Genomic DNA, 26,216 nt, shown 5'->3' on the forward strand with positions numbered 1-26,216 from the left:
TTTGCACTTTTACAATGGAAAGAAGAAATGTTTAAAAAACCCACCACACTTTAAAATGTTCTTAACCCACCGAAGTAGCTCATCTCTTCATTCTTTACCCATTCACTTCTTAACAAAGGAAAGAGAAAGTACACCTTTGTAACCTACTTAAGTGTTCTTCATGAGGGGAGCATAAATACTGCAAGTCAATTATTTTTTCTTTGCAGGTTACGGGATGACAGAATTAGGATAGAAAGGATGGAAAACCTCCATTTTGAATACAGCCATGCTTTCCAGCTGATTACTGATTTTTATGCAAAAGAAGTGCCTGATACTACAGGTATGTCATTCAGAATGTATTTGAAGCATGCATTCTGTTAGCTTTTACATAGATAAAGGAATACATGTGTGTGCATCCCATCAGGTCTTACGGACTTGTCTATGTCCAATTTGTTTAAGTGTTCCCTAACTTGATTCTCCTCTGTTAAGAAGAAATCTTCATTGCTCCAGAATTTCCCAGTGGTCTGAGAGGCCTCGGATTCCTCAAGGCACATCTTGCCAGTAAAGACCAAGACAAAGTTCCTCAGCCTCTTCCATGTCCTTTGTCACCAGATCTGCTGCCCCATTGAGCAGTGGCCTCACCTCTTCCCTTGTCTTACTTTTGCTGCTGATGTACTTGTAGAAGCTCTTGTTGCCCTTAATGTAACTTGCCAGTCTCAACTCCAGGTGGGCTCTGGTTTTCCTAACCCCATCCCTGCAAGCTCGAACAATGTGTCTGTATTCTTCCTGCATCACCTGTCCCAGCTTCCACCTGTCATACTCCTCCTTATTTATGTTTGAGTTAATCAGGAACATCCTTGTCATCCCTGCAAGCCTTTTGGCACCTTTGCTTAATTTTCTGCACATTGGGATCTTTTTTGAGCTTGGAGGAAGTGAACCTTGAAAGTGAATATTATTTACATAGAAATGAATACAGGGCTAGCATCCCTTTTTTTTTTTTTCCATAGCTTAAAGATGTGTGTTTAGACAGATTAAAATTCACACATATATAGCAACTGAGGGAAATTATTCACCATCTGAAATGTTTCTTCAAGTTCTTGTGTGTGTTAACACTTTTAAGAACAGAAGAACAGCTTTAAAAAACATCTCTGAAAAAACTTAACTAAATAGGGTTTTAAAAAATACCAATTTTTGTTGAGATATCATGGAGTGAACTTTCCTATTGTTAACTGGAACGGGGACAGTAGTAGAGCACTCTTTAGAAACACTATCAAATACAAATAGCTGTCTCACAAAGATGGAACCATATCCTGCTGACTGGCCAAGGCAGATAAATCATCACATGTGCCAAGACCTGTTCATTCCTTCTAACTTGCACAGATGTTGCCTGCAGTAATGGAAATTTCAGAATTTGCTTGTTAGTTTGTGTATTTAGAAATTTCTTATGCCAAGAGTTAGTAGTTTTTATGAAGAAAAACCTGTGGAGTCAAATGTTTTATGTTTCATAATGTGTTTACATTATTGTGATGTTCTACACTCTTTGGAACCGTAAGTGTTATTTTTGGAACCTCACTTTATGTTGATTTATAGATATCATAGAACACTGTACATATATTACAGATTTCTATTTGATTAAATTGAAAAACAGATTATGCTTTTTTTAAAATACATAAGAAGTAAAAAGTGAGTTAACAAGAAAATCACTTTCTTTTTAGGTCCTCAAAAACTATCTGTAATACTAAGCTTAGATAAGCCTGTTATTTGCTCTCTGGCAGCAGTAATTGCGTACCTCAAAGAATTTAATTTGGAGAGGATGCTTTACAATCCAAGGTAAGTTGCGTTATATAAACTTCCAATTCAAAGCACCAGTATGTGTACCAGTGTTATCTTGTAAGTTTTAGCAGACGGCTTCCCTTCAATGTAATGAACCCACCTGCTAGAGTGATAAACATAGTCTTTGTAAAAATTATACCTTACATTTGAGCTCCTAATCAGAAGTGGAAGAATCAAGTGATTTCTTAAGTGGCGTTTCATGAAAGTCTTTATGAAGTATGTTCGTCTAGACATTACTGTCAGTAATGTAAATGAATGTGTACTGCTGCTAAGTGTTATTGAAAACAAACAAGGCGCAAAAACTGGTAGATACTAGGGGGGAATTTTAAAGTTTGTTAATATCAGCCATCATATCTCAACCTCAGTTTTATTTTGTGAGCAAAATTTGGGGCATTTTTGGCAGCTTTAAAAAAAATATATAATGCTGTAATTTAGCTTTGCAGATGTTGTTTTATTTTGCCAGAGCTGTATAAATAATTTGCTCTTTCTATAGCTCTGGAAGCATGTATAAATGCTAATGTGTATTAATATTTAGACAGTACTCAGCAGGTCTGTTTGAATTGGTGAATCTAGTTATCAATTATAAAGAAAACAGACATTCAACACATCCTGGCCTTCTGAAAAATCACTTGAGTTGGCTCAGTGGTTACTAGAAGTGGGGGAACAGTCATACAGAAAGTTGTTGATAGACCGTCACCATTTGTGCAAAGTTACTACAAAAACACACAGACGTGGAGATAATCTTGTCTTCCCTTAAGTAGTCCCAACACTTAGGTTTAGTAGGTATGCTCAAATGAGTAGTCAAAATTTGTAACAGGATTGTGCAGGTGAAATCAAATGAAAATGGAAAGATATTGCCACTCAAGCACCTTTTTATCCATCTTGCATAAGTGTAAAAGATTGCTATCCTACCTGGCTTAGGTTTGAAAATAGGTTCGAGGCTTATTAAATGCTTTATTAAAACATCTTTATCTGTCATGGATCCTGTGCAAAATATTTTCTTGGTTGTGTCAGTATTCCTCTGTCCTGTAAGCAGGCAGGATTTAATGAAGTGAGTCTGGCTGCGAACTGGAAACTTAGAAATATGTCATGTCAGTTGTAGATCATTCACATGTTGTATGAGATTCTTAAAGTTTCAATCCTTATTTTGAAGGGCTCCCTACATTACCATTGTTTTTTAAAATGCAGCTGCGTTTAAAAAATTGACTGCAGATGTCAGCTTTAAACATTTTTCAGCTATCTATTAAAATATTTGGAAGTTCTGTATACCTGAGTTTTCTGGATTTTCGAATGGATTTTCTTCCTTAAGTTGCCCTTCCTCTCTCCAAGTACTATTAAAATGTTAACAGAAAGTTTGCTGGGCTTACAGGCCTAATGAAGAAAGAATTCCTGTAGCATCTTCTAAGCCAGCTACCCTGCCTCATTCATCAAAGAGCGCTCTGATCTGTGGTGTTCTAGCACCATGGTGTTCCCGATTCTCTTTGGTTAGCTTTTGGTTTGGTTTGGGGCTTTTTTGTTTGGTTGTTGTTGTTGTTGTTGTTGTTTGTTTTGGTTTGTTTGAAAATGCTTGGATGGCCAGAGAAATCTTGTGAGAATTTCTGAAGAAGGAAGTGAACTCCAAGGAAATGCCATTCCATGGTCACACTCATGGTTCACTGTTGTCACAGTGCCCTATGTGCAATCACACATAAGGTGAATGTTCTTTCAGATGGGGGAAATACAAAATTCATCTTTTATGTAGAAGTAATTCAGTAGCAGAGGAAAAACATCATTATGTGAAGGCTTATCTAGCAGCAGTCAGTCACATTTGTAATAGCTACATCTTAAAATCAAGTATAATTACAGACTGGGAAGGAAAAGCACTAAATCTTAGAGTTGACATTTCCCTGCTGAAGGTTGCTCTAATGGACTTTATGTGAATGTATGAGCATTTGAGTGGAAAGGCAATGAACTATTTGATATCTTGGTGATATGCTATGAAGAAATACAATACTTTCTTTGAGATAACTTTGTTCCTGTGCTCAGGAGCTTGGATTCTACCATATTTATTTCTAAACCCTTTACTGCTTTGACCACCTGATACTGAATTCTGCTTGCTGTTTTTAGTGTGTCATATCTATTGAAATAGTGAGCCAAATACTGGGCAAACTCAATTTCAGTATTATTCCTAAAGCCAGTGAAATACTATCTAAATACTGAAAAGGGAAAGCCTTTTAAGCAAAGGATATCAGGCTCAGGGATATTCTGTGATTCTGCAGGAAATAGAGGAGAAATACTTCCATTGCACTGTCAAGCAACTTAAAATTACTAGGAGAATTCAGGTCAGTAAGCATATACCGATAAGTCAGTGAGCATGAAGTCAGAGTTGTGAGACAGTTTTCAGTTTATTAATGTAAGTGACACAGATCCACAGATCTGGATGAAAAAGACCTATTTGATAGGAAGAATGACAAAAAAATTCCTTACACCTCTGTGCCTTCTTTGGATAAAGACACTTCTCCCAGCTGAAAAAAATTCCAGCTCAATTTAATAATAGGAGTCATGAAACATTACGTAAATGATGAAGGATCCTCATTAGTGGGGGGAAACAAGTTTTGTTTTAATATTTAGATGAAGCTTTCAAATCCACTGTTAAGATCCTAAATAAAGCAAGATACTAAAAAGAAAAAAAAGATTTCTGCCACAGCAGGACCTTGGGATATGGCTAGACTGCATTACAGCTCTAGCAGCAAGTAAAAACAGATTTAGTAACGAATGATACAAGCTTTTTTTAATCAATGTGTTCTAATACCTTTACATACTGAGAGACCTTTATTGGCTTTTGACAAGAAGTCGGTACACATCTAGGAGAGGTTTTCAAATACAACTAAGTACCCAGTTTTGCTTGAAAAGTCATCATTTGCATAGTAGTTGCTGGGGAGATGTGTTTCAGTGTATTTTAATTTTACCTACGTGTTTTCCAGCATATTGGAGACAGAAGAGAGAGACTGTAGTTCTCAGATTTTGAACAGTGATAGATGAACTTCAAGAAATGCAGGGAATGGAAGAGCCAGGTATTTTTCTGAAAGAGGGGAGTAGCTTTGGGATTGGAGAACTACCAGCAGTGAAGATAGAAAATGCAGGCAGAAGTGAAAGAGAAGGGAGGGTAAAAAATGACTTTGAGGGAGGAGGGAAAAGAGAAAGAATTCAAGAAGAGGAGAAATATTTGATTGTACCTTACAGTAGGACTGGAAGGGAGTTGGCAAGATGAAATTAACAGAGAAGTCAAAACCTAAGTTCTTCAGCTTAAAATATTGAACATCCTTGAATTTTCAGGGGAAATGTCACAGAAATCAAGGGAATGATGTTCATAAGGCTTTCATATCTTTCGGGTGCAGATGATGTCAGAAACATCATGTATACAGGGCAATGCACCAGGTTATTTACCCACTCTCACTATGTGAAGGGGGGTACTGAAACGATTTTGGGAGGTTTCACAGTCAGCCTAGGAGCATGAGGGACTGAAAAAGGAAAGGCATGGTTTTCAGACACTAAGAAGAGGTGCTTAGCAAAGGATTTGCCATCTCTTTTGAGACCACAGAAGAAGGGCAGGAGGTGGGACCTCTTGCACTCTGGACGTTTGGAGCTTGTAGGAGTGCTGCGGCTGTGTGCAAGGAAAGTGGCCTGAGAGAGTACAGACATCTGGGTAGAACAAGGTTGCAGGCCCACTCCTTGGGGTGAGTTCAGTGGAGGAAAAGAAGACTAATTCAGAATAAAAATTATGGAGGTTTTTTTGTTTCTCTTAATCCTTCTCAGGTTGTCTCATTTCTGTTCTTGTTATTTGTTTTGTATTTCTCAGTTTTGTTTTGTGTGTGTTTGTTTGGTTTATTTTGTTACTGGGTTAGCCAGAACTTTTGGGACTCCTATCACATTAGGGATCCAGATCAGAAGTTCTAGCCCTGTGGCAGTATTTGCTAATTAATTTAAAACTGGTTAATTAAATACAAAACATAGTCCGGGCTTGATGTCCTTCACTACTTAGACTGTGGTAAATGTCTTTCATACTTAAAGAAATTGAGAGACTTGTTTTTACTCCTTAAATCTAAATAGGGATTCCTGTAACTCTTGTCTAAATATATAGGTTTGTACTGTGGTTTATTCACCCTTAGAAACCTCAAAGACATGGGCTCTAGAGGTTTGTAAAAGGTAACTGAGCAAAGAAAATCTGCTTCTTAGTAGGCTTTCAATACAGTGCCTTGCAGCTTCACTGGAAAGTTTTTACAGATTTGCAAAATTAAAGTAGTTGAAAACTACTGATCTGAATAACATGCATTCACTTAGGCTGGGTTACAGAGTACAAAATTAGATATACTATCTCCTGTGGAGAGAATAATGAATAAAGCATAAAAAGTGCCCTTCGCTGCAAGCTTCTCAGGAGGCAGAATGACCAAGAAGATCCAATTTCACAGGTAACACTTAAGAATCGAAGTCTAAGGTTGTAGTTTACTGTCCTAAAGCAATCACAGTAACCCTTTAATACTCATCATCAAGTGTGGTTCTACTCTGAAAAGTAATTTTATGAGCAGGAACCTCTTGCTCATGAGTATTCCCTAAAAGTTTCCTAAATCTTGCTAGAAGCTTGTGTTTCTTTTTGTTTCCTCTTCACATTTTTCTCAGCCCAGATGGCATGATCCTACCTTGCCTTGCTCCTCAGTGATGGACTTGCCAGCTATTTCCATCACTTGTGTTTTGTCCTGTTTAAGTACTTGAGACGGTTGCAAGTCTGTTTTTGAAACTCAGGTCACACTGTCACCTACAGAAGGAATTACGGCATTGTGATCCAGTTGAAGTGATTTTGAAGGGTCATTTTTACTGTTGCAGGAAGTGGCTGATAGCAGCACTTTAGAATTTCTCACAAGGAATGTGTTGACACCCTTGTTGCAAAACCAGCATTGACTTAATATTTGTTTACAACCTTCTTCTTATGCCATTTGGTCCCTAAATTCCCTACAAAGAGTCTGTCTTTGTTCACATTTTTATCAAGTTCTGATCCCCAGCTGAAGGAAGATGAGGGGGTGGAAGCGAAACATGTTCTATGCTGTGACATCTGGAATTGTTGGTTGGGCATATACTGCAGTTGATCTTGGCTATTATTCATATACTCTAAGCTCTCAATTACCCACGTTAATAGCAGGGTGGAGTAACTCAGATAAAGCAAACACCTGGATAATATAAACCACACATAATTTATGCTGTGAGAACAACTTTAGCATAGCTGATTCTGAAAGAATAGTAAATATACTCTGCAGTGGAGCAGGGTTAGTTGTCTTTAAATACTACCAGAGAGCAAGCTTGCTGTGAACAGGATATGCTCTGTGTTAAGTGCTCTGAAGCCAGGTGAAGTGGGGAAACAGTAGAACCAGTAAATCCACAACCTTGAGACCCATGTATGGGTGCGTGAAGGTTGACAGCAACAGCCAAAAGCATCCATTTTGCTTTTGGGAAGAGATGGAAAGGGCATGGTTCTTATGCAGCTGGGTTTAAGAGATCACAGGCTTGAGTAGTGGCAAATTGAAATGCAGCAAATGGGGAAACTGCGGTTTAGCTAAGTCCTAGATGCGGAAGAGGTGCCTTTGGAAGAGTGGGTAGGATTTGCTGTTGATCACAGAGATTGGGAGCCAAGCAGAAATCTTTCCTATTTTATTTTTGCCAGCATCAGCAGTTGTGACTGAAGATAATAAAAGGAAGTATTGTTTTGTTGCTTATACTGTCATGTGCTTTGGAAAGTGCTGCTGCTTTTGCCTCCAAGGTTTTGTTTTGCTAGTCGGCTTTGTTGATTGCTGGGGTAGCACACTAGAGCAGGGTAATTATGACTATGGGTACAGTTCTGAGTCGGCTGTATTTCCAAACTATTACTGAACTTCTTGGGGCACTCAATTGAATCTAGGGGTTTGGGTTTGTTTTTTTTAGTTCTGTGGAAAATACTTGTAATTTGACCCATTATTTAGGAACAAATTTGCTAGCAGGCCCAAACACCTGCATACAACATAAATATACAATGTTAGTCTCTGAATATTTCATGTTTCTGAAAGTTTTAGTGCTGTTTTTGTTTTTAATATAGCAATAATGCTGCTGTGTGCCTATCAGAAGTTTGAGCATTTGAGCTCCCCCAGAGAGTTTAAAATTGAATGCACTGAAAAAAATTTTGTGAAAAGTCAAGAAAGCAGTTTTAAATCCTACCCAGCAAGCAATTCAGTTTAGTCTAAGACAATAAAGAGTGTCCTAGATTTTGTGCAAAGGGCAGTCAGCAGTATGATTAACCTAGACAATCATGACTTGATTTGTCAGAAGCATTTAGTGAGGATCTTGCACTTCACGGTCCTGACTACCACATGGGTATGTCTGAGACCGAAATAATTTTCATAGCTGATATGATTACGCATCTAATAAAATTATTTTATTAATGTTGATTCTAAACCAACACAACCTTTGGGTTGGTCTCATTCAGTTCTGTTAGGGAGTGTCAAAAAGTCAAGTAATTTTGGTCATGGTTATTTCATAGTAAAAATAAAACCCAGTAGTTTAAATACACCCTATTTTATTTTCCTAAATAATTAAACTAACAGCCTGTTGAAATTTGTAATAGTAGGAAAAAATAAGAATATGTATTTTGATAGGTTGTTTTGATGATGAGTTGAGTTAAAAGTCTGTTCAACTCTTGAAGTATTAATTCTTAGTCCTATCCCTGCCCCTAATCCTACAGTGGTCATAACAGAACACTAACAAAAGCACATACTTCTTCAGTTTCATCATAGGCTGAAGAAGGGGTACTTCCTTAACCATTTAGTGGATCAGGATTAGATAATGAGAGAACTGGATTTTATTCTGAGCTTTCTCAGAGTCATTGTAGGAAACTTGGAAGTGAGTCGTAACTCTTGTTTTCCCAAGCAGTAAATTATGAGAAGTTATTAGTTTTCAGTTCTTTTATTTATTTGAATAGATTTTAATTTCTTCTTGACTTTTTTTATTTTGCATAACTAATATATTCTCTAATGTGAGAAACTTGACAGTGTTTCACCATTATGTCTGTGCCCGAACTTAAGATATATGAAATTCCTCTCCCCAGCAATTTCAAACGGTTGTCGAGTGAAACTGAATACATGACAATTAATGGGACAACAATGAAAAATCTCGAAATTTTACAGAATCAGGTAAGAACAAATGCAATGTTGTTTTAATAAATGCTGAGATTTTCAGAGTTTGACATACTGTGCCCAATGAAGTTAGTTAAGTTGGTTTGCATATCTCACCGAGAAGGTTTAAATTATTTTAAGTAGGATCAAACTGAAGGAAGATTATGTTTTCAGAAGCATAAATGAAAGTTAATCTGTGCTGACTTTTAGTATGTGAGTTAGGAACCTTATGGCACTTGACTAGCAAAGAACTTTCCTGAAGTTTGAGTTCTTGAGCAACTGCATACAAGTGATATGACTGCAGTAGGGTTTGTTTTTTCTTTTGTGCTACTGCACAGACCTTTAGGCACGGACTTAATATAACTTGTTTAATTTATTCCAGTCATTTTCTAAAAAGATTTTATGGCTAAAGGAAAAATATGCTTAAGTATGTTATGACTGGAAGTACTTTATGTAAGGCATTGTTGGTGAACAAGATCAGTAAATGAACATGTAGTTGCCACATCTTAAAGCCTAAACCGTATCATAGAATGGTTTGGGTTGGAAGGGACCTTAAAGATCATGTAGTTCCAACCACGTGCCATGGGCAGGGACACCTCCCACAAGACTTGCTCAAAGCCCCATCCAACCTGGTCTTGAACACTTACAGGGAGGGAGCGTCCACAGCCTCTCAGGGCAACCTGTTTCAGCGCCTCACCACCCTCACAGTGAAGAACTTCTTCCTTGCATCTAATCTAAATCTGCCATCTTTCAGTTTAAAGCCATTACTTCTTGTCCTACCACTACATGCCTGTATAAAAAGTCCCTCTCCAGCTTTCTTGTAGGCCCCCCCTTTAGGTACTGGGAGGCTGCTATAAGGTCTCCCTGGAGCCTTCTCTTCTCTTCTCCAGGCTGAACAACCCCAACTCTCTCAGCCTGTCCTCATAGGAGAGGTGCTCCAGCCCCCTCATCATTTTCATGGTCCTCCTCTGGACTTGCTGAAACAGGTCCATGTGCTTCTTATGCTGGGGCCCCCAGAGCTGAAGGCAGTACTGCAGGTGGAGTCTCACCAGAGCGGAGTTGAGGGGCAGAACCACCTCCCTCAACCTGCTGTTACGCTTCATTTGATGCAGCTCAGGATACAGCTGGCTTTCTGGGCTGCACATGCACATTGCTGGGTCATGTTGAGCTTTTCGTCAACCAACAGCCGCAAGTCCTTCTCCTCAGGGCTGCTCTCAATCCACTCATCACCCTGCCTGTATTTATACTTGGGATTGCCCTGATGTGCAGGACCTTGCACTTGGCCTTGATGAACTTCGTGAGGTTCATACCGGCCCACCTCTCAAGCCTGTCAAGGTCCCTCTGGATGGCATCCCTTCCCTCCAGCGTGTCAACTACACCACACGGCTTGGTGTGGTCTGCAAACTTGCTGAGGGTGCACTCAATCCCACTGTCCATGTCACCAACAAAGATGTTAAACAGGGCTGGTCCCAATACCCACCCCTGAGGGACATCACTTATCACCAATCTCCACTTGGACATCGAACTGTGGACCACAACTCTTTGAGTGTGACCATCCAGCCAATTCCTTATCCACCAAGTGGTCCATCCATCAAATCCTTGTCTCTCCAATTTAGAGACAAGGATGTCATGCAGGACAGCATCAAATGCTTTGCACAAGTCTAGGTAGATGATGTCCATTGCTCTTCCCTTATCCACCAACACTGTAACCCCACTGTAAAAGGCCACCAAATTTATCAGGCATGATTTGCCCTTAGTGAAGCCCTGTTGGCTGTCAGCAATCACCTTCTTATTTTCCACGTGCCTTAGCATAGTTTCTAGGAGGATCTGCTCCATGATCTTGCTGGACATAGAGGTGAGACTGACAGGCCTGTCGTTCCCCGAGTCTTCCTTTTTTCCCTTTTTAAAAATGGGGGTTATGTTTCCCCTTCTCCAGTTAGTGGGAACTTTACTGGACTGCCGTGACTTTTCAAATATGATGGATAGTGGCTTAGCCACTTCATCTTCCAGTTCCCTCAGGACCCGTGGAGGTATCTCATCAGGTCCCATGGACTTGTGCACCTTCAGGTTCCTTAGATAGTCTCAAACCTGATCTTTTCCTACATGGTTGGTTCTTCATTCTCCCAGTACCTGCCTTGGCCTTCTGCGACTTGGGTGGTGTGGTGGAGCACTTGCCAGAGAAGACTGAGGCAAAAACGTCACTGAGTACTTCAGCCTTCTCTATGTCCTGGGTAACCAGGTCTCCCATTTCCTTCCAGAGAGGGCCCATGTTTTCTCTAGTCTTCCTTTTATCACCGAAGTACCTATAGAAGCTTTTCTTCTTGCCCCGATGTTTGTGGCCATATTTAATTCTATGAAGGCTTTAGGTTTCCTGACTGCATCTCTGGCTGCTTGGACAATGTCTCTCTATTCCTCCCAGGCTACCTGTACTTGCTTCCACACTCTGTAGGCTTCCTTTTTGTGTTTGAGTTTGTCCAGGAGTTCCTTGTTCATCCACACAGGCCTCCTGGTGGTTTTGCCTGACTTCCTCTTTGTTGGGATGCATTGCTCCTGAGCTTGGAGAGGTTAGCCTTGATTATTCACCAGCTTTCTTGGGCCCCTCTTCCCTCCAGGGCTGTATCCCATGGTATTCTACCAAGCAGATCCTGAAGAGGCCAAAGTCTGCTCTCCTGAAATCCAGGGCAGTGAGCTTGCTGTGTGCCCTCCTCGCTGGCTTAAGGATCTTGAACTCCACCATTTGATGGTCACTGCAGCCAAGGCTGCCTTTGAGCTTCACGTTCCCCACCAGCCCCTCCTTATTAGTGAGAACAAGGTCTAGCATAGCACCTCTCCTCATTGGCTTCTCTGTCACTTGGAGAAGGAAGTTGTCATCAACACATTCCAGGAACCTCCTGGATTGCTATGTCCTGCTGTGTTGTCCTTCCAACAGACATTGGGGTGCTTGAAGTCCCCCATGAGGACCAGGGCTTGTGACCATGAGGCTGCTCCTATCCCTTCTATACAGGGCCTCATCCAATTGGTCTTCCTGGTCAGGTGGCCTGTAGCAGACCCCCACTATAATGTCACCTGTCCCTGCCCTTCCTTTAGTCCTGACCCATAGGCTCTCTGTTGGTTCTTCATCTGTCCCCAGGTGGAGCTCCATGCACTCCAGCTGGTCATTGACATAGAGATCCCTCCTTGTCTCCCTGCTTGTCCTTCCTAAAGAGCCTGTATCGTTCCATTCTGACACTCCAGTCATAGAAGGCATCCCAGCACGTCTCCATGACACCAGTAAGATCATAGCCCTGCAGGCGTGTGCACATCTCTAACTTCTCTTGTTTATTCCCCATGCTAAGTGTGTTTGCATAGAGGCATTTAAGTTGGGCCCCCAATGAAGCTGACACTGGCTGGAGTGGCGGGAATTCCTTTGTGCTGCTTTTAAGCATCATAGTGTGGTGAAGATCCTTTCACTACATCACTGATTGTTCAGTTAAAAATAATTATGCTATTTTTATTCTTTTAGACTGATATGAAAACAAAAGGAAGCCTACTGTGGGTCTTGGATCATACTAAAACTTCCTTTGGACGTCGAAGATTGAAGAAATGGGTGACCCAGCCCCTCATGAAATCCAGGTGAGATAGTTCTTTATCTTGGGCTAAATCTATGTTTTATAATTACCATGTTGAGCATGCCCAATGTATTTATTTTTCCTGAAAACCTGAGATCCATAGTAGAGTTTACATAGGAAATGATACAATAGAAGATGTGGATGTTATATGTAGGTTTGAAAGAGTTAAACCGCTCCGTTTGGGCACAGAACATCTGAGTGGTTCAGAGGATTAGGTTTGGAGCAAGTTAGAAATTCTTATGCAGAAATCAGATTAGATACCATTCTAATTCAGTATCCTTTTTCAGGCAACGGATGAGGATTACCTGCTGTTGGAGGATGTTTTATTCCTAAACTTGGCAATTAATGTTTGATGTCTTTCTTGCTTCACAAGTATTTACATCCTTAATGCATTTAATTTGTTCTAAAGTAGCTGTGGATGTTTCTGTTATCCCTGTACACAGTGTATTGCATATGAAAGTATTTCTTTTTATTAGTTCTGAAATGTGATAATTGTTTGGTCATTCTTGTATTTTGAGCTATGCTTTATTAATGCTTTAGGAATGCTTTATTTTATAATACTATCATGCTTGGTTTTACTTCTCTGTCTTGAAATGGACTCCCATCTTTTCTGATTTCTCTTTGCAGGCTTTATTGGAGTGTTATACTTGAATATGTAGTAAATAACAGTATTGAGTGCATGGAATGTTTGTTGCCTGCATTTTAAGTTTTTGGATCTATTCCTTTGAATGTGTATTCCATGAGCATTGTCAATGTAGAGTTTACTCAGTTGTCACTTTGTTTACTTCAGCTATGGCATTCAGAAAATCCTTTTGGTTTGGTTATCTAAAATAATTTTTCCCTCTGTTTTACCTTTGTAAATATATTAAACAGTTTTATTTTTTTATTAATTTTTAATAGTTTTAAATAGTGAGGTATACCAATGTTTTAGCGTCTTGCTGTTGTTGGTAATTTACAAAAGTTTCTACAAATGCATTTTTCTTCCTTCACCAAATTTAATATATTAAAGTAATATATTTCTGAAGCATCACTGCTAAATTTTCTTATTAGTCTTTTTGTAAGGATCTTTTCTCAGTAGTGTAAGAAAAGCACTTAGCTATTTTTTCCCTCCTATTTTGTTAGTTTAGCATATTAGAGACCCTTTTCAATTGCAGAAGCCATACCAGTTTAACTGTTTCACACTGCAGTTTCTGACAGGGATTTAATAGGTTGACTTCAGTATGTCTTTTTTTTTTTTTTTTTTAATTCTTCTGATAATTTCCTTTATGTATCTTACCCACTTCAAAAAGGCTTTTGATGCAACCATCCTAAATAGTATTAGACTTTATGGAAGTTGATTATGTGCCTGGTGTTCACCTTAAAAGCATATACATAAAATTTCTGGGCCACTTTACAGGAATAAATTGAAATAAATTAGTTTATTTCTTTTCCTGCCCTTGAGGCACCTTACTACCTTTTGGGAATTGTTTGTAAAGCTGTCAGAGGGGGGAGCCAGAGCACAGGCCCTGGTCTGGTGTGGTGGCAGCACTGAGGATGGGGACCTGAAAATGAGCACCTCTAGGCATTTTGCTCCCAAATGATCACATATGTGATGCAGCAGGTGAAATACCATTCAACAGTAAAATAGACAGGGTTCTTATCCGGACACAGAGAATAGAAAACTGCTTGCCTGGGGACTTCAGGCCTTTTTTCTTAACCAGTAAATTTAATTTAGATTCTCCCTTGTCTCAGTGCAGAACCAGCTTTACAAGTTTGCAGTTTGGGTTTCTTCTCTTTCTCCTCTGCTCTTTGGTACTTCTAGAGATTGATACTTCCATTTTTCAGCCTTCTTTCTCAGTATGGAAAGAAGTTCCATGGTTGGAGATGACAGTACTCCTCAGCTGAAGCTAATAAAGCTATTTTGTTCTGTGTATTTCTCCCTTTCTGACTCTTAAGTTGTAATTTAAAATACTTAGTCCATCAGACATTTGGCAGTATTGTTTCCAGTAATGCACACAAATGCACTTAGAGAACATTCTGTAATTGTAATTCACCTGTGCCTCCTGGAGTGACATTTTCAGAGGAAGTAAGATTTCTGTACTGTATCTTTTCCAGTCAGTGGGTAGGTGCATTTCCCTTGGTGTATCAAAAAGTGAGAGGGTGTAATTACTGCTTTATGCCTTATAGTTGAAAATCACTTGGGATGATGACTAAATTTCCAGGGGAGAAACCATACACTAGGTTGAGTAAAGGTAGAATGTGTACAGACAGCTCATTTGGGCAAACTTGAAGATATCCATTAGATTATCGGTGATGTAATACATTTAGAGACTTGCAAGAAAAGGTTTTGAGCATTAGACATGTGTGATCACTTATTCACCTAGGTATACAAAGATGATGAGATAGGAATGTATGAGTCATTGAGGACTGATCTTTTTAGGAGAAATCAGGAAAGTCATTGTTTTTTGTAGGTGTTACATCTTTGTGGATTATAGAAGCATTATGTCACCTTGCCTATCATGCCTTTGAAATGTAAGTTCCATCCAATGCCTTTCTCCCCTAACTTCTGTAAGGGGAGTGGAAAGAAAAGGAGATGGAAAGCTGAGTTGGTTGGAACATTTCTGACTGAATGAAACGTGCTGTTTCCTTGTCGGGCAATGGAGTTTCAGCAGGAGAAGGAGTAGAGCTGTGTGGCATTAGTAGTCGACAGCAAAAGGGCTAACGACTGGTCTCAGGTTACAGTGTTGTAACACAATGTGATCTTTATGTCTTCATGTGTGTGCAGCATTTTAAAATCATTTCTTTCCTAATACAAAATTGATCTCAGAACCTCTGAAGTTGATGTGAAACAGTCATTGCTTTTTCAACAGCTACAGGAAGACAAGAAAGATAAGCTTAACACAGGCCTGGTTAAGCAAACCTGGATCTGGTTTGCATCTTTCTTTTGTTGTTGTTGTATATTATGGTTATGTTGTCCTACGGTGGTAGTATAAAAGAAACTGCAAGGAAGTTGTTGCCCTGCATGTGGACAATCTGAAGCTTCATCTCTGCAAAATGTGCCTTTCCCTGTCTTTCTGTTATGTCCATGGTCACTCCCTCCCACCCTCATCTTTGCATCTCCCTTTCCTGTTCCCTGAGTGTTATGACTGGCTCCAAGCTATAGCAATGCTGCTTACCCAGTCCAGAGTCCAAACAGAACAGACAACTGTGGAACAAATACTGCATCCTTTTCCTCATTGAGTATTAATTTGTGTCTGTGCCTTGCTCAACTGCTCATTCTTGCACGATTTGTAGGGAATTTCTTTCCTTGAGATCAAACAAACACCTTCCTCGACCTTGTCAAGGTTGGCTGGAATTGAACAGAGTTCAAAACTGAAAAAGGCATATGAGTAGCACAATTATATGGAGATTTATTATTTCCATATTAGATCTTGCCGTAAAGCTAATAACGCTGTGACTAGGTGCTTAAAGTAGAACTTGAGATAGATGATAGATGTATCGTACTGAGCAATTTATAGCCGCTGTAGGGGAATATGTGTAGAATTCCATTCCTGTGCAGAGAACTCTGTGGCCCGTAAGTATAGAAAGCATTGCATAAGAGAAATTATTTTTTTCCCCCTAGTCTGTTCCTGGAGAGGTAGAATATCCTTTAAATACCAGTGGGTGGACATCATGAAGTGTCATTTCTAGTGCTGTAGCCAGGGAGAAGGTAGAGACTTTGCTATCTAAGTGAAGGATAACCTGGAAAATGCTAGTGTTTGCCTTTGTTGCCAGAGTGCTTAGTTTATGAGTTAGAAGAGTATCTAGTGCAAAACTTTAAAAGCTTAGGTGTGGGGGGTGGATAACTGGAAGTAATAAAATGTTTGTTGTGTGTGTGACATGAACATATTACTTTGTACAATGCTCTTTCTTCTCTTTGGGGTGATATCTGCTGTTTTTTGAGGGTATTTGTGGTTTGAAGTAGCTTAAACAGAGTGAGTGATCCACAAGTACCTAAACTGTATTTCTTTAATATTCTGTTGACTCTCTTAATTTTTTAATATGTTATGTATGATGTGCAGAAGCTAATGTAATGAGCTTAATGATAAGATTATGGAGAGCAGAATGCCCTAAACATAGAGTTCAGAAGTCATGCAACTTCCAGCATGGAAAGCTTGCTCAAGGCTTTGGGGTGAATAGGCTTTGCCCTTGTCAGCCTGTGTTAAATAGGAAAAAAACCAACTCTCTCACCCACGCACACAATATCACATCTATGTTTTGGGGAAACACATGTCAGTTCTGGTGTACTGCAAGCCACAGAATATGCTTAGTGTACTGGAGTAAATACAGAGCAAAAAATTAAAAGCTTCAAATGTAACATAGTGTGCCACAGGAAAAGAATGGTGATCAAAGGTTTCATTAACGTTTTGGGCCTCCGCCGTAACAGAGAACTTGCGACATAAAAGTGGGCAATGCTCACCCCACTTGGAGGCCTAAGGTCCCTCTCCCTGCTTTCTGTGTGGACCCTGAGCTGATGGCAAGGTGTAGCCAGAACAAAGCTCAGTGTTTTCTCCGTGCTCCCAGTGCGCTGCCCCAACCAGCAGCCTGCTGGTATCTCTGGCGCCAGGGTGGTGGAAGAAGGCTGGAGACAGAGAATTCTCTCTTAATTTTTCCAGACCATTAGTATAAGTTCAGAAGCATGGAATTAATTCGTTAAAAAGTATTCCAGACCTCATCAAATACATACTGACAAAGCCTCTTTTTGGGTGCTGCAAGGTGTATCAGCAAATAAAACACTTAAAGCCTTGTCAGGATGAGCTCACCTTTTTGGCCCCAGATTCAACCCAACCTGTTGATGTATTTCAACTTTGCTAATGATGTCGTTCATGTTCTTGTCTCCAAGGCACACAGTTTGCCAGAAGTGAATATGGGACTTCAGTGGTTTATTTGTAGTCAGTTTATACTCATCTGATCTTTGTGTAGTTAAAGCTGATGTTTAAATGTCAAGGAAGGAGAGAAATTGTATGTATTTAGAGTTGCCAAAAATATCTTAACCTTTGCTTTGCAGGCTAGAGAACCCACATTTTTAATTACCCCTAAAAAATAGGATTTCCATTTTTTTCCTGTGATTGTAGTACCCTTGGTGCCCCATTACTTCCAGTTCTGGATAAGAAGATGCTTTTATTGAGGCTGAATTGAAGCCTTGTAGGATAGTATTAATAGTTACTATTAGTCTGAATATACTTCTGTCTGCAGGAGCATAGAATGACTGTAGCTTTAGCAAATTCAGAACTGCAGACAGTTCCTTATCTACCACTAAAGAAGAGAAAAAGTGTAAACTGTTATTACTAATGCAACATAACTTTTATTTGAAGGATATGTACTGTAGAACTGAGAAGAAGAAGATCCCTTTATAGTGATGTTGGCAATGACATGTCTTTCCTAATATAAAAATAGCTTGTTCTAAATCCTCTCCTTTGAATGTACTGAGTGCTGTTTTATTTATACTTCTATACACAAAGTACAGTCCTAAAGGAACGCCCTTCAGGTTTGACTTTATCCTTGTTCCCATAATTAGAGAGATCTGGGCAGTAAAACAAACTACCTAAAGGTCTTTAATGAAACCCATCTTCACAGTTAAACTGGTTACCATTTGATATCATCATCTAGAGCAGGATTAGAATCTTATTTTGCAGCAGTGACTTAGGAATAAAATCCATCTATCCTACAGCAGAATTTAATGGGCTAAATTTTCCTCCTAAGAATAAAAATTTTATAGCGTCAGTGCCAATATAAAATGCACAAACACGGGTTACAGCATATGCCTGAGATCGCAAAATTGTTGTAGTAAAGAAAAAGATTGCACCATCATCACATACATTCATTCATTTTTGCTAGCTATGTTTTGGTACCATTGAATGCTGTGTAACTCCTTATAAATGTAGTAATCAGGCATTCATTCATGTTGGCTAAAGTAGCTAACAGTTCCCTTTTTTGGCACAAATAGCTGAAATATATTGTGTGTGAACATAAACAAAAGTGTTTGATTACCATTTGCATATTTTATACATTCTTTTAACAGATGTGAAGGCAAAGTTTATAGTACTTGTATATTGCTGTTAAGTATTTGAGATCCATTCAGGAATATTGTCTTCTCATGGCTGCATGTTTATTTGGGGGAACGTTGGACCTCTCTGGAGGGGTATGAGACATGAGGAGTTTTGAGAGTAAATTACCCTGTTTCTCCTGCACATGGGAAAACAAGTGAACAGATCCAGAAGTATGTTAAATTTTTTTAGGTTTCACTTAAATTTCACTGTAGTAAATATGATAAAATTACCCTTGTTTGTACTTTTTCATTGTGGCTAATGCATAAAATTACAGCGGTCACAGCACAATTTAACAATTCAGAATTTATCCCATAAAGTTAGACAGATTCTAACCTAACCACTTAAGTAAAAAAGCCAGAGATAGACTGGGTTTTTTGTTTGCTTGTTCTTTAAAAAGACATATACAGTTTATTGATTGCATAGTGGTAATTCTACCACAGCTTTGGGTTTTGATGGCATTAATTGCTTGTTATGAAAGAGAGTGGTCTAAAGCAGAAACACTGCACTGTATAACATGGTCTTTAACTTGAACAACTTATAAAGTCTATGTTTGTAAATTGTGTTCTGAAGGAAGGTCAAGAAAATCAAAATGTATAAGTAAGGAAAAATATAAAGCAACAGACGTCAGAACAGCCTTCACCTTGTCCTGTGTTTGAAAGTAGCTAGTATCAGAGGAGAGTATAAGAACAGGGCAACTGGATGATGTTACCTCCCCAGAGCAGTCTCCCAGCTTCCACCAATTTGCAGTTCAGGGACTTTCTCAGGCACAGTTGATACTGACATGTATCTTGCATTTTCCCAGTGTTTAAGTAATACATTTTCTTTCTTTGAAATGCTGTAGTTAAGCAGGAGGCTGCTAGGCTTTGATCTAGATAATGTAGTTCATGGAGAGCAGCATTTGTTGTTTCATACCCTTCATTATATTTTTTCAGGTGTTGAATTCTTGTGACTGGTATACATATTGCTGTGGCCTCTAAACAGATTTAATAAAATTAATTTCAGTTTTATACACTCACTGTACTTGAGCTATGTCCTTACCATGATGAATGAACTCGTACTTCATGCATTTATCATAAGTTAAGAGATTAAGTTAAGAGCTTTCTGATAAATTTGTATTTTTTTACCTTGTATAAAAATAAATCCTCGTATGACTGAAAATTTTCTGTGGTTCTTATATAGCAGTTCTATTATCAATTTCACTCTGCTTTAAATGTAGTGATATATCATCACATCTAAAAATGTTAGGTTTGCTTCACTGTACAAGAGATCAGCAGATCTGCTAGCACACTAGCAACCAGCAATCCTATTTAGATTGTTAAGATGTTCAGATGTTAATTCAATGCAGTGCGTTTGTATCTGCAGTCTTCTGCTTTGTTAAAATAATTTTTAGTTCAGGATTCAAATATTTTTGTATTTGCTAATTTTCTGTATTGTTCACATCTCTAGCAGCAGAATAATACAGGGTATTATCTCATGATTTAATTTCAAGTAGTTCTTTTAAAACACTAGAATAAAAAATTCTGCAGTTAAATTTTGTTATGTTTAAATACATTGCAGAGTGATTTTAGTATTGTATTAATGATGCTATTATTAGATGGAGAGTTCGGCAGAAGTAAGCGTATTGCTTTTAGTCAACTGACTTATGTTACATTATTTCACAGAAGATTATTTGGAAAATTGGATAGAGCTCAGATTGCTGACATGGTTTATACAGATGGGAAAGAATAGGCTAATATTGCACCTAAATAGAGAATGAAGCAGTAGCCAGTTTATAAAATGTGAGACAGTTTCTTAGCATAAGCTGTTGAGTTTCTTTGTATAATGTTAGATTCAAATCTTCTAGTAGTGGAATTTTTTTCCAGATCACGCTGAGCTTAGAACCCCAAACTGTACATCAGATATGCTGAATAACTGTGCAGTGCAGAACAAATTTCTTTTGAGGTAGTTTAACAACTGATCGGTATAACATATTGATGCTCAACAAAATGTTTATTAGTTTAAGTAAAAATATTTGATTTTTAAAAGCATACTTTGAATTTCATCATCTGGCTGTTTTTATCGCCTCTCTTCCCTGTCCTTCCTTCCTCATACATGTGGAGTTCTACCTAATACTTCACTGTACCTTCTGGCTTTTGAAATAGGAATGCCATTATGTTTTGTTTACAGGTGGAAAAAATGGGTCATTTGATACTGGATGCCATTTTCCTGACCCTTTCTTATTTGTAGGATTAAAGCAGAAAAACTGTATGGATGCTTAGTTTTAGATTACTGGAGCTACAGTAACATAGCCATATGTGAGGATGATTAAAGTGCAGATTAAGCTTTGAAGAGAGGAGTTTTTTGAATATCTGCATCTATTTTACATATTATTGTATGTTTTCCATTGGCCACATATATACAATCATGCTGTTTTAAATTAAGTGACAGTGTTCTGGAACAGAATTCTGCTGCTTACATGTGGTTTTTATAATAAAAATACAGATCATTTTCTGCTTTAAGGTACATGTGTTTATAATTCAACATTTCAATACTCCTTCACACAGAGGAGTGTTCCAGGGTCTCAAGCACAGCAAATTTTAATAATTCTCCATGAAAATGTAATTGTGGCTGATGATACTGACCTTTCAGAATTTCAGCGTAACCGTTTGCTAGCTTCAAAGCTGCGTACACAGGGTATTTTATTACTTTGTCACTGATACTAACACTTCTCAATTTCCTTTCTATTATCCAGCTGTAGTTTAGAGTGCCTCACTAATTAATGTACAAAGCTTAAATCTCTGCTGTCTCGAATACACTGTGTGCATGCCAACAGCTTGTTCTTTGGTTATTTGGTTGCGTAACTTTTAGTAACCCTGCCAGTCTACACCAGATACGTGATTGTGGCTCTCAAGGATCGGATTTAAAGCTCAGATATGTTCTGTGCTGAAAACAGCCCCTACGGGTCTGAGCAGTTGCACCAATGGTAGCTGCTGTCTGCTGCTGTTGCTTGTAAGTTGCCTGGCTGCCCAGAGGAATGGGAGAAATGTTTAATTTTGTGCGTTTGGCATTGCTGGAGGAGTGAAACAGTGATGGGGAAGAAGGTATTCCCGTGACCTGCAACAGGGCTGCTAAGCAGAGCCTGTGAAGTCTGACTTTTCTGTTTTCCTTAGGGCTGGGAAAAAGCAGTCTTTTATGATAGTGGAATATTTTGGGTCCTGTAGTGTGATTGCAGAGTCTGCCGTCCAATTCAGAGATAACAGAGTGAGTTCCCAAGGTCAAGACAGCAGAGTCTGTCCCCAGTTCACACGGTGGCTGTGGAGGAGTGCATCTATCTGCGCTCCAGGTAGATGGTGGCAGGTGGGGCACTGCAAATCCTGGCGATGTACAGCGAGGCTGCTCTGGGCATGAATATGTGTCACTTGTGGCAGAGGAGGGGATGGTTTTGCTGTTTTAGTATAAAGCAGTATGTCACTGAAAAAATCCTGGTACTTAAATGCCGTTAGATTTACGTGTATCCAAGTGCACATCCAGTCATGATGTTCTCCCTTTCACATGCAGTGTAATAAAATTTCAAGGGCTCATAGATTTAGCTGTCTTCAGGAGCAGAAGCCTCTAGCTGTCAGTCTGTTGTAATGTCTGCAGCCTGTTGAGCTGCCTAATTTTGTTGATTTCCTCATGGATAGTATTTGTTAGCAGCTACAGTGGCAAGTGGCATGGCAGTTCTGCAATAAAAGCCATGGGCAAGACAGGCAGTCTTCCCTGAAATCTTACATTTTAATTGCATCCTTACTTTTCATCCTTGTGTGCTGGCTGAGCTCTAAGCATCTCGCTGGTCCATGAGAACAGACACGGGCTGGGCTGTATTTGCCTTGCACACTCTTGGCTAGTATATGAAGTGTTGGTATCAAAAGACTGCTTTCCTCTTAACCTGCAAGGGTGGACGGACACACACATAGCAGCATGGGGATTTTTGAACTTTCTTGTCTCAGGAGGAGAATGTTGTGATAAGGCTTAGTTGTCGTTCTGGGAGAAAACACAAGGATCTTAAAATAAACACTGGGATGTCTTGAGGATTTTTAAAGTTTCTTGGAACATTATGCTCCAGATTCAGCCTTACTTGCCGGGAAACTTTCTGAATGCTGGCTAAAGCCTTCCCGTGCGCTGGTACCCACAGAGTGTGCCCAGTGGCAGGTTGGTGCGGGACTCTGGGGAAACATACCTGGAACAGATGGTTTTTGTTGTGAAACCTCTGCAAATCTTAGCACAGCTTTCACCTAGTTGGCTCTGTTTTGTAGTGCACACAGTCACCTCAGAGATAAAGCCTGAACATGGAAAAGCTACATTCAGAGGAATCATGCTATTTAGCTTTGACACATCTCTTCCACTGCTGTCTTACAGTGAGCTAGCTACCTTTTGCTCTATTTCCTTTGGGCTGCATGTGCTGACAGTGCTTTGGTTCACTAGCTCATGAAGATGAACTCCTAACCTCTATGTTTTGGATACACCCATGTACCCCTGATATCAGTCTTTTCCTAGAAGGAAGCATTGAGACAATTTGGTTGCACAAAAGGCAGAAATGGAGTTTATCTTAGCTCTGCTATCTACAGCCAGTTCATGGATATATTGGAAGTTGTAGCTATGCCATTAGCAGCAGTGTGGCTCAAGGAGAACCTTGGCAGTAGGTTGTCCATTTTAAAGCTCTTTTCTGACAGTAGCTGGAAGAACATGATTGCAGGGAAGGTGCAAATAACTATAGAATTGTTTCTTCACTTAAAAAGTGTTTTCTAATTGAGTGACTTCAGTCCTGAAATATGGAGATTAATGTTACAGGGTTTTAAAAAGAAAGAATGAAAGAAACCAAAAACCCAACATGGTTCTGATTTGTGTAATTACCAATTGCTGGTCTGGATCAAAAGTAGAGGGGCAAAATGGTAACCGATATCTATACCCTGTTGGAATAAAGTATGCTACATAGAGTTCAAATGTAAACTTCCCCCTTCCCCTCCCCCAGGTACTTGTCTGCAAATTTAGGGTTGGATATTCAGGAGTCAGTATTGCTTGTATTACATACCACTAGAAGAATGTGTAGACATAGGTACTGAAGTGTATATCTGGCTGTTTTGAGCATAGAGAGGGATCCAGAATCTTGCTTGCATCTTGAATCAAAGCCTAAACTTCTCTGCATTTCTTAATTCTTCTACTTACCTACTCATGAGAATGTGGCCTTAGTCAAAGTTTAAAAAAAAAACCACAACAAAATCAAAACAAACTAAAGGAAAAAGTTCACTAGGTATATGCCTTCCCCTCAGAGAAACACAAGTTTTATTTATTGATCTTATGATTATTCTTTTACAGTGAAATAAATGCCCGGCTTGATGCTGTGTCTGAAATTCTACTGTCAGAATCCAGTGTGTTTGGTCAGATTCGAAATCTTCTTTGCAAGCTGCCAGATATAGAGAGAGGCCTCTGCAGTGTTTTTCACAAAAAGGTATACCTGTAGTTACCCTAATTTATTGTTTTCTAAATGGCGTCATTCTATCTTAATGCACTTCCATAGTTTTCACGTTTGTTTAAAAATATTTTCTTCCTAGCAAAACTGAGGCTGACATAATAAAGGGATGCAAGTTTATAAAAATTGTTTTTGCCTTACAGTAGAATCTTATTTTATTTGTTATCAGTGATATGTTGATAGAAGAAATGTCCGAGTAGGGTTCTAGAATACATACATCGTATTGCTAATGCTAACAGGAAAAACATCTATGGTACTCATGATTTAGTGGCTGGTTTCGTGAGAGGGGATGGTGCAATAGGTCCTTGTGCCATAAATTATTTCCCTTTAAAACAAAGCATTGCATTCTGTATGCTTATCTAAAATCACACTTGCAGGTAAAACCACTTGGCTGTAGTTAGCTGTTTTCAAATGAATGTTAATTTGTTTATAAATTCTGTAATTTGGATCTCACTTGCACATTTTAATAAGAATTACCTGTAATGAGACACTGACATTTCTTAGTTGAAGCCGGTTAATGTTCTAATAGCACCTGTGCAGTACTTCATGTTCTTTTATTTCACTGTTATATTTAGAGGTTTTGACAGTTTGGTTTAGATAAAGGAATAGGTGGGTAGAGGGAGAGCAAAGTTGTAATTTCTTTGGAAGGTACAGCACAAAGGTTTCCTCTCTGAAAATCCGAAACTCAGTTTTCATATAATTTTTAAAGCCCTCATGTGTTAGAGCATTAGGCACATGGAAAGACTTGCATATTTCAATGAATGGATACAGAGGTCCAGCCATAATGAACTTTATGAAAAGAGGGAGTATGCACCAACTTCTCCATCCTCTAAAATGTACCATTCCACATGATACAACTGTGTTTTCAGAACAGCTGTCCAGGAATTACATAGTTCACTTTCTAATGGTTTAACTCATTTCAGGTTGAGTGGTATGTAATAAGGTTTGTAGGGATACATCTGTATTTCACAACATTCTGGCAATCCTCCACTGCTAATCTGTGCTTCCTTTTTTTTTTTTTTTTTTTTGTACTAGTCTGTATCTGTTTTTTCAGGTGTCCCTTCCTGTTGTAGGACTGCTTACCCTTCTCAGCTTTAAAGCTGGCATTTAGGTGGAGCCATTCAGAGACCTGGGATTTTCATGTGATTTTTGGAATGAGCTGACAATGTAGTTTGTGTTAACAACAGCCACTGTGGCGTGATGATACATGTTGAGTGAACCATATGTTGGAAAGAAGTTGCAGGAGAGAAGTGCTCCAGCAGAATCCTTAGGAAGGGGAAATGAAGGGGAAAAGCTCCAAGCATACACTTTTCCTTTGATGAATTAGCTTCACTTGGTAAAAATCTAGTTTGTCATCCATTGCAGAACACTGTGGAGAGCACCCTATGCACTGAGTAATCCCTGAAGATCTTTAGGACTTTGAGGAGATGACAGTGTCCCTGAATGACAGGGACTGTTTTGAATAAAGAATCAAAAGCAGACTCTGGGAAACAGATTCTGCAGTCTAGACAGACAGTGAATAAAGTCTGAAGAAAGGTCCCTACAAAGCAGATACATACTCAAGAGCATTTACTGGTTTTCTTGAATATTTGGGGTTTTTTCAAAATACCCAGTCAATGCTGCCATTTCAGTTCCCACTGTAGGAGCCTTTCCAGTTCTGTTAATTCCAGATGTCCATCTCCACATGCTCAACATGAGGTTCCCTGCAATTTCATTCCCGTTAAGGGATCCCAAACTGTGAGTGGAGTGCACTGGTGGCTTAACTGAAGGAATGTGCTTGTTAATTCAGTGTTAACTGCAGGAAAAACAGGTCAATGTAACAAGTATTTAATCCTTCAGGCCCTTTAGATTTCAGTGACGTTAGTATTTGAGGAGGTATGTTTCATGAAGGGAGACCTCTGAAGTGTACAGAGACAGCTGGATTGTCTCAGTTGTTTCAAACATCTTTCATTCATATCAGCCACTGCAGAACTTTTATTGTGCAATGCACTTTGCACCAGTAACCTCAAGAGGAGACAGAAAAAAATTTAAGGCAAAACAATGGTCTGGTTTGGGACTGACTTTACAA

General features: G+C 39.0%; 2 protein-coding genes across 4 annotated transcripts in view; one reads left to right on the forward strand and one right to left on the reverse strand.

The window, feature by feature from the left end:
* Positions 1 to 26,216, reverse strand: part of DHFR (dihydrofolate reductase) — a 638,672-nt gene that overhangs the window by 62,180 nt on the left and 550,276 nt on the right. The window lies entirely within an intron of this gene.
* MSH3 (mutS homolog 3) overlaps positions 1 to 26,216 on the forward strand; it is a 118,296-nt gene that overhangs the window by 41,206 nt on the left and 50,874 nt on the right. For all 3 annotated transcript variants that reach the window (XM_069776951.1, XM_069776950.1, XM_069776949.1), the window contains exons 9-13: positions 207 to 319; positions 1,695 to 1,809; positions 8,918 to 9,002; positions 12,487 to 12,596; positions 23,995 to 24,127. In XM_069776951.1, coding sequence (XP_069633052.1) covers positions 207 to 319; positions 1,695 to 1,809; positions 8,918 to 9,002; positions 12,487 to 12,596; positions 23,995 to 24,127 — 556 coding nt within the window. The remainder of the gene's footprint in view (positions 1 to 206; positions 320 to 1,694; positions 1,810 to 8,917; positions 9,003 to 12,486; positions 12,597 to 23,994; positions 24,128 to 26,216) is intronic.

The sequence above is a fragment of the Haliaeetus albicilla genome, chromosome Z (assembly GCF_947461875.1).
Source record: "Haliaeetus albicilla chromosome Z, bHalAlb1.1, whole genome shotgun sequence".
NCBI lineage: Eukaryota > Metazoa > Chordata > Aves > Accipitriformes > Accipitridae > Haliaeetus > Haliaeetus albicilla.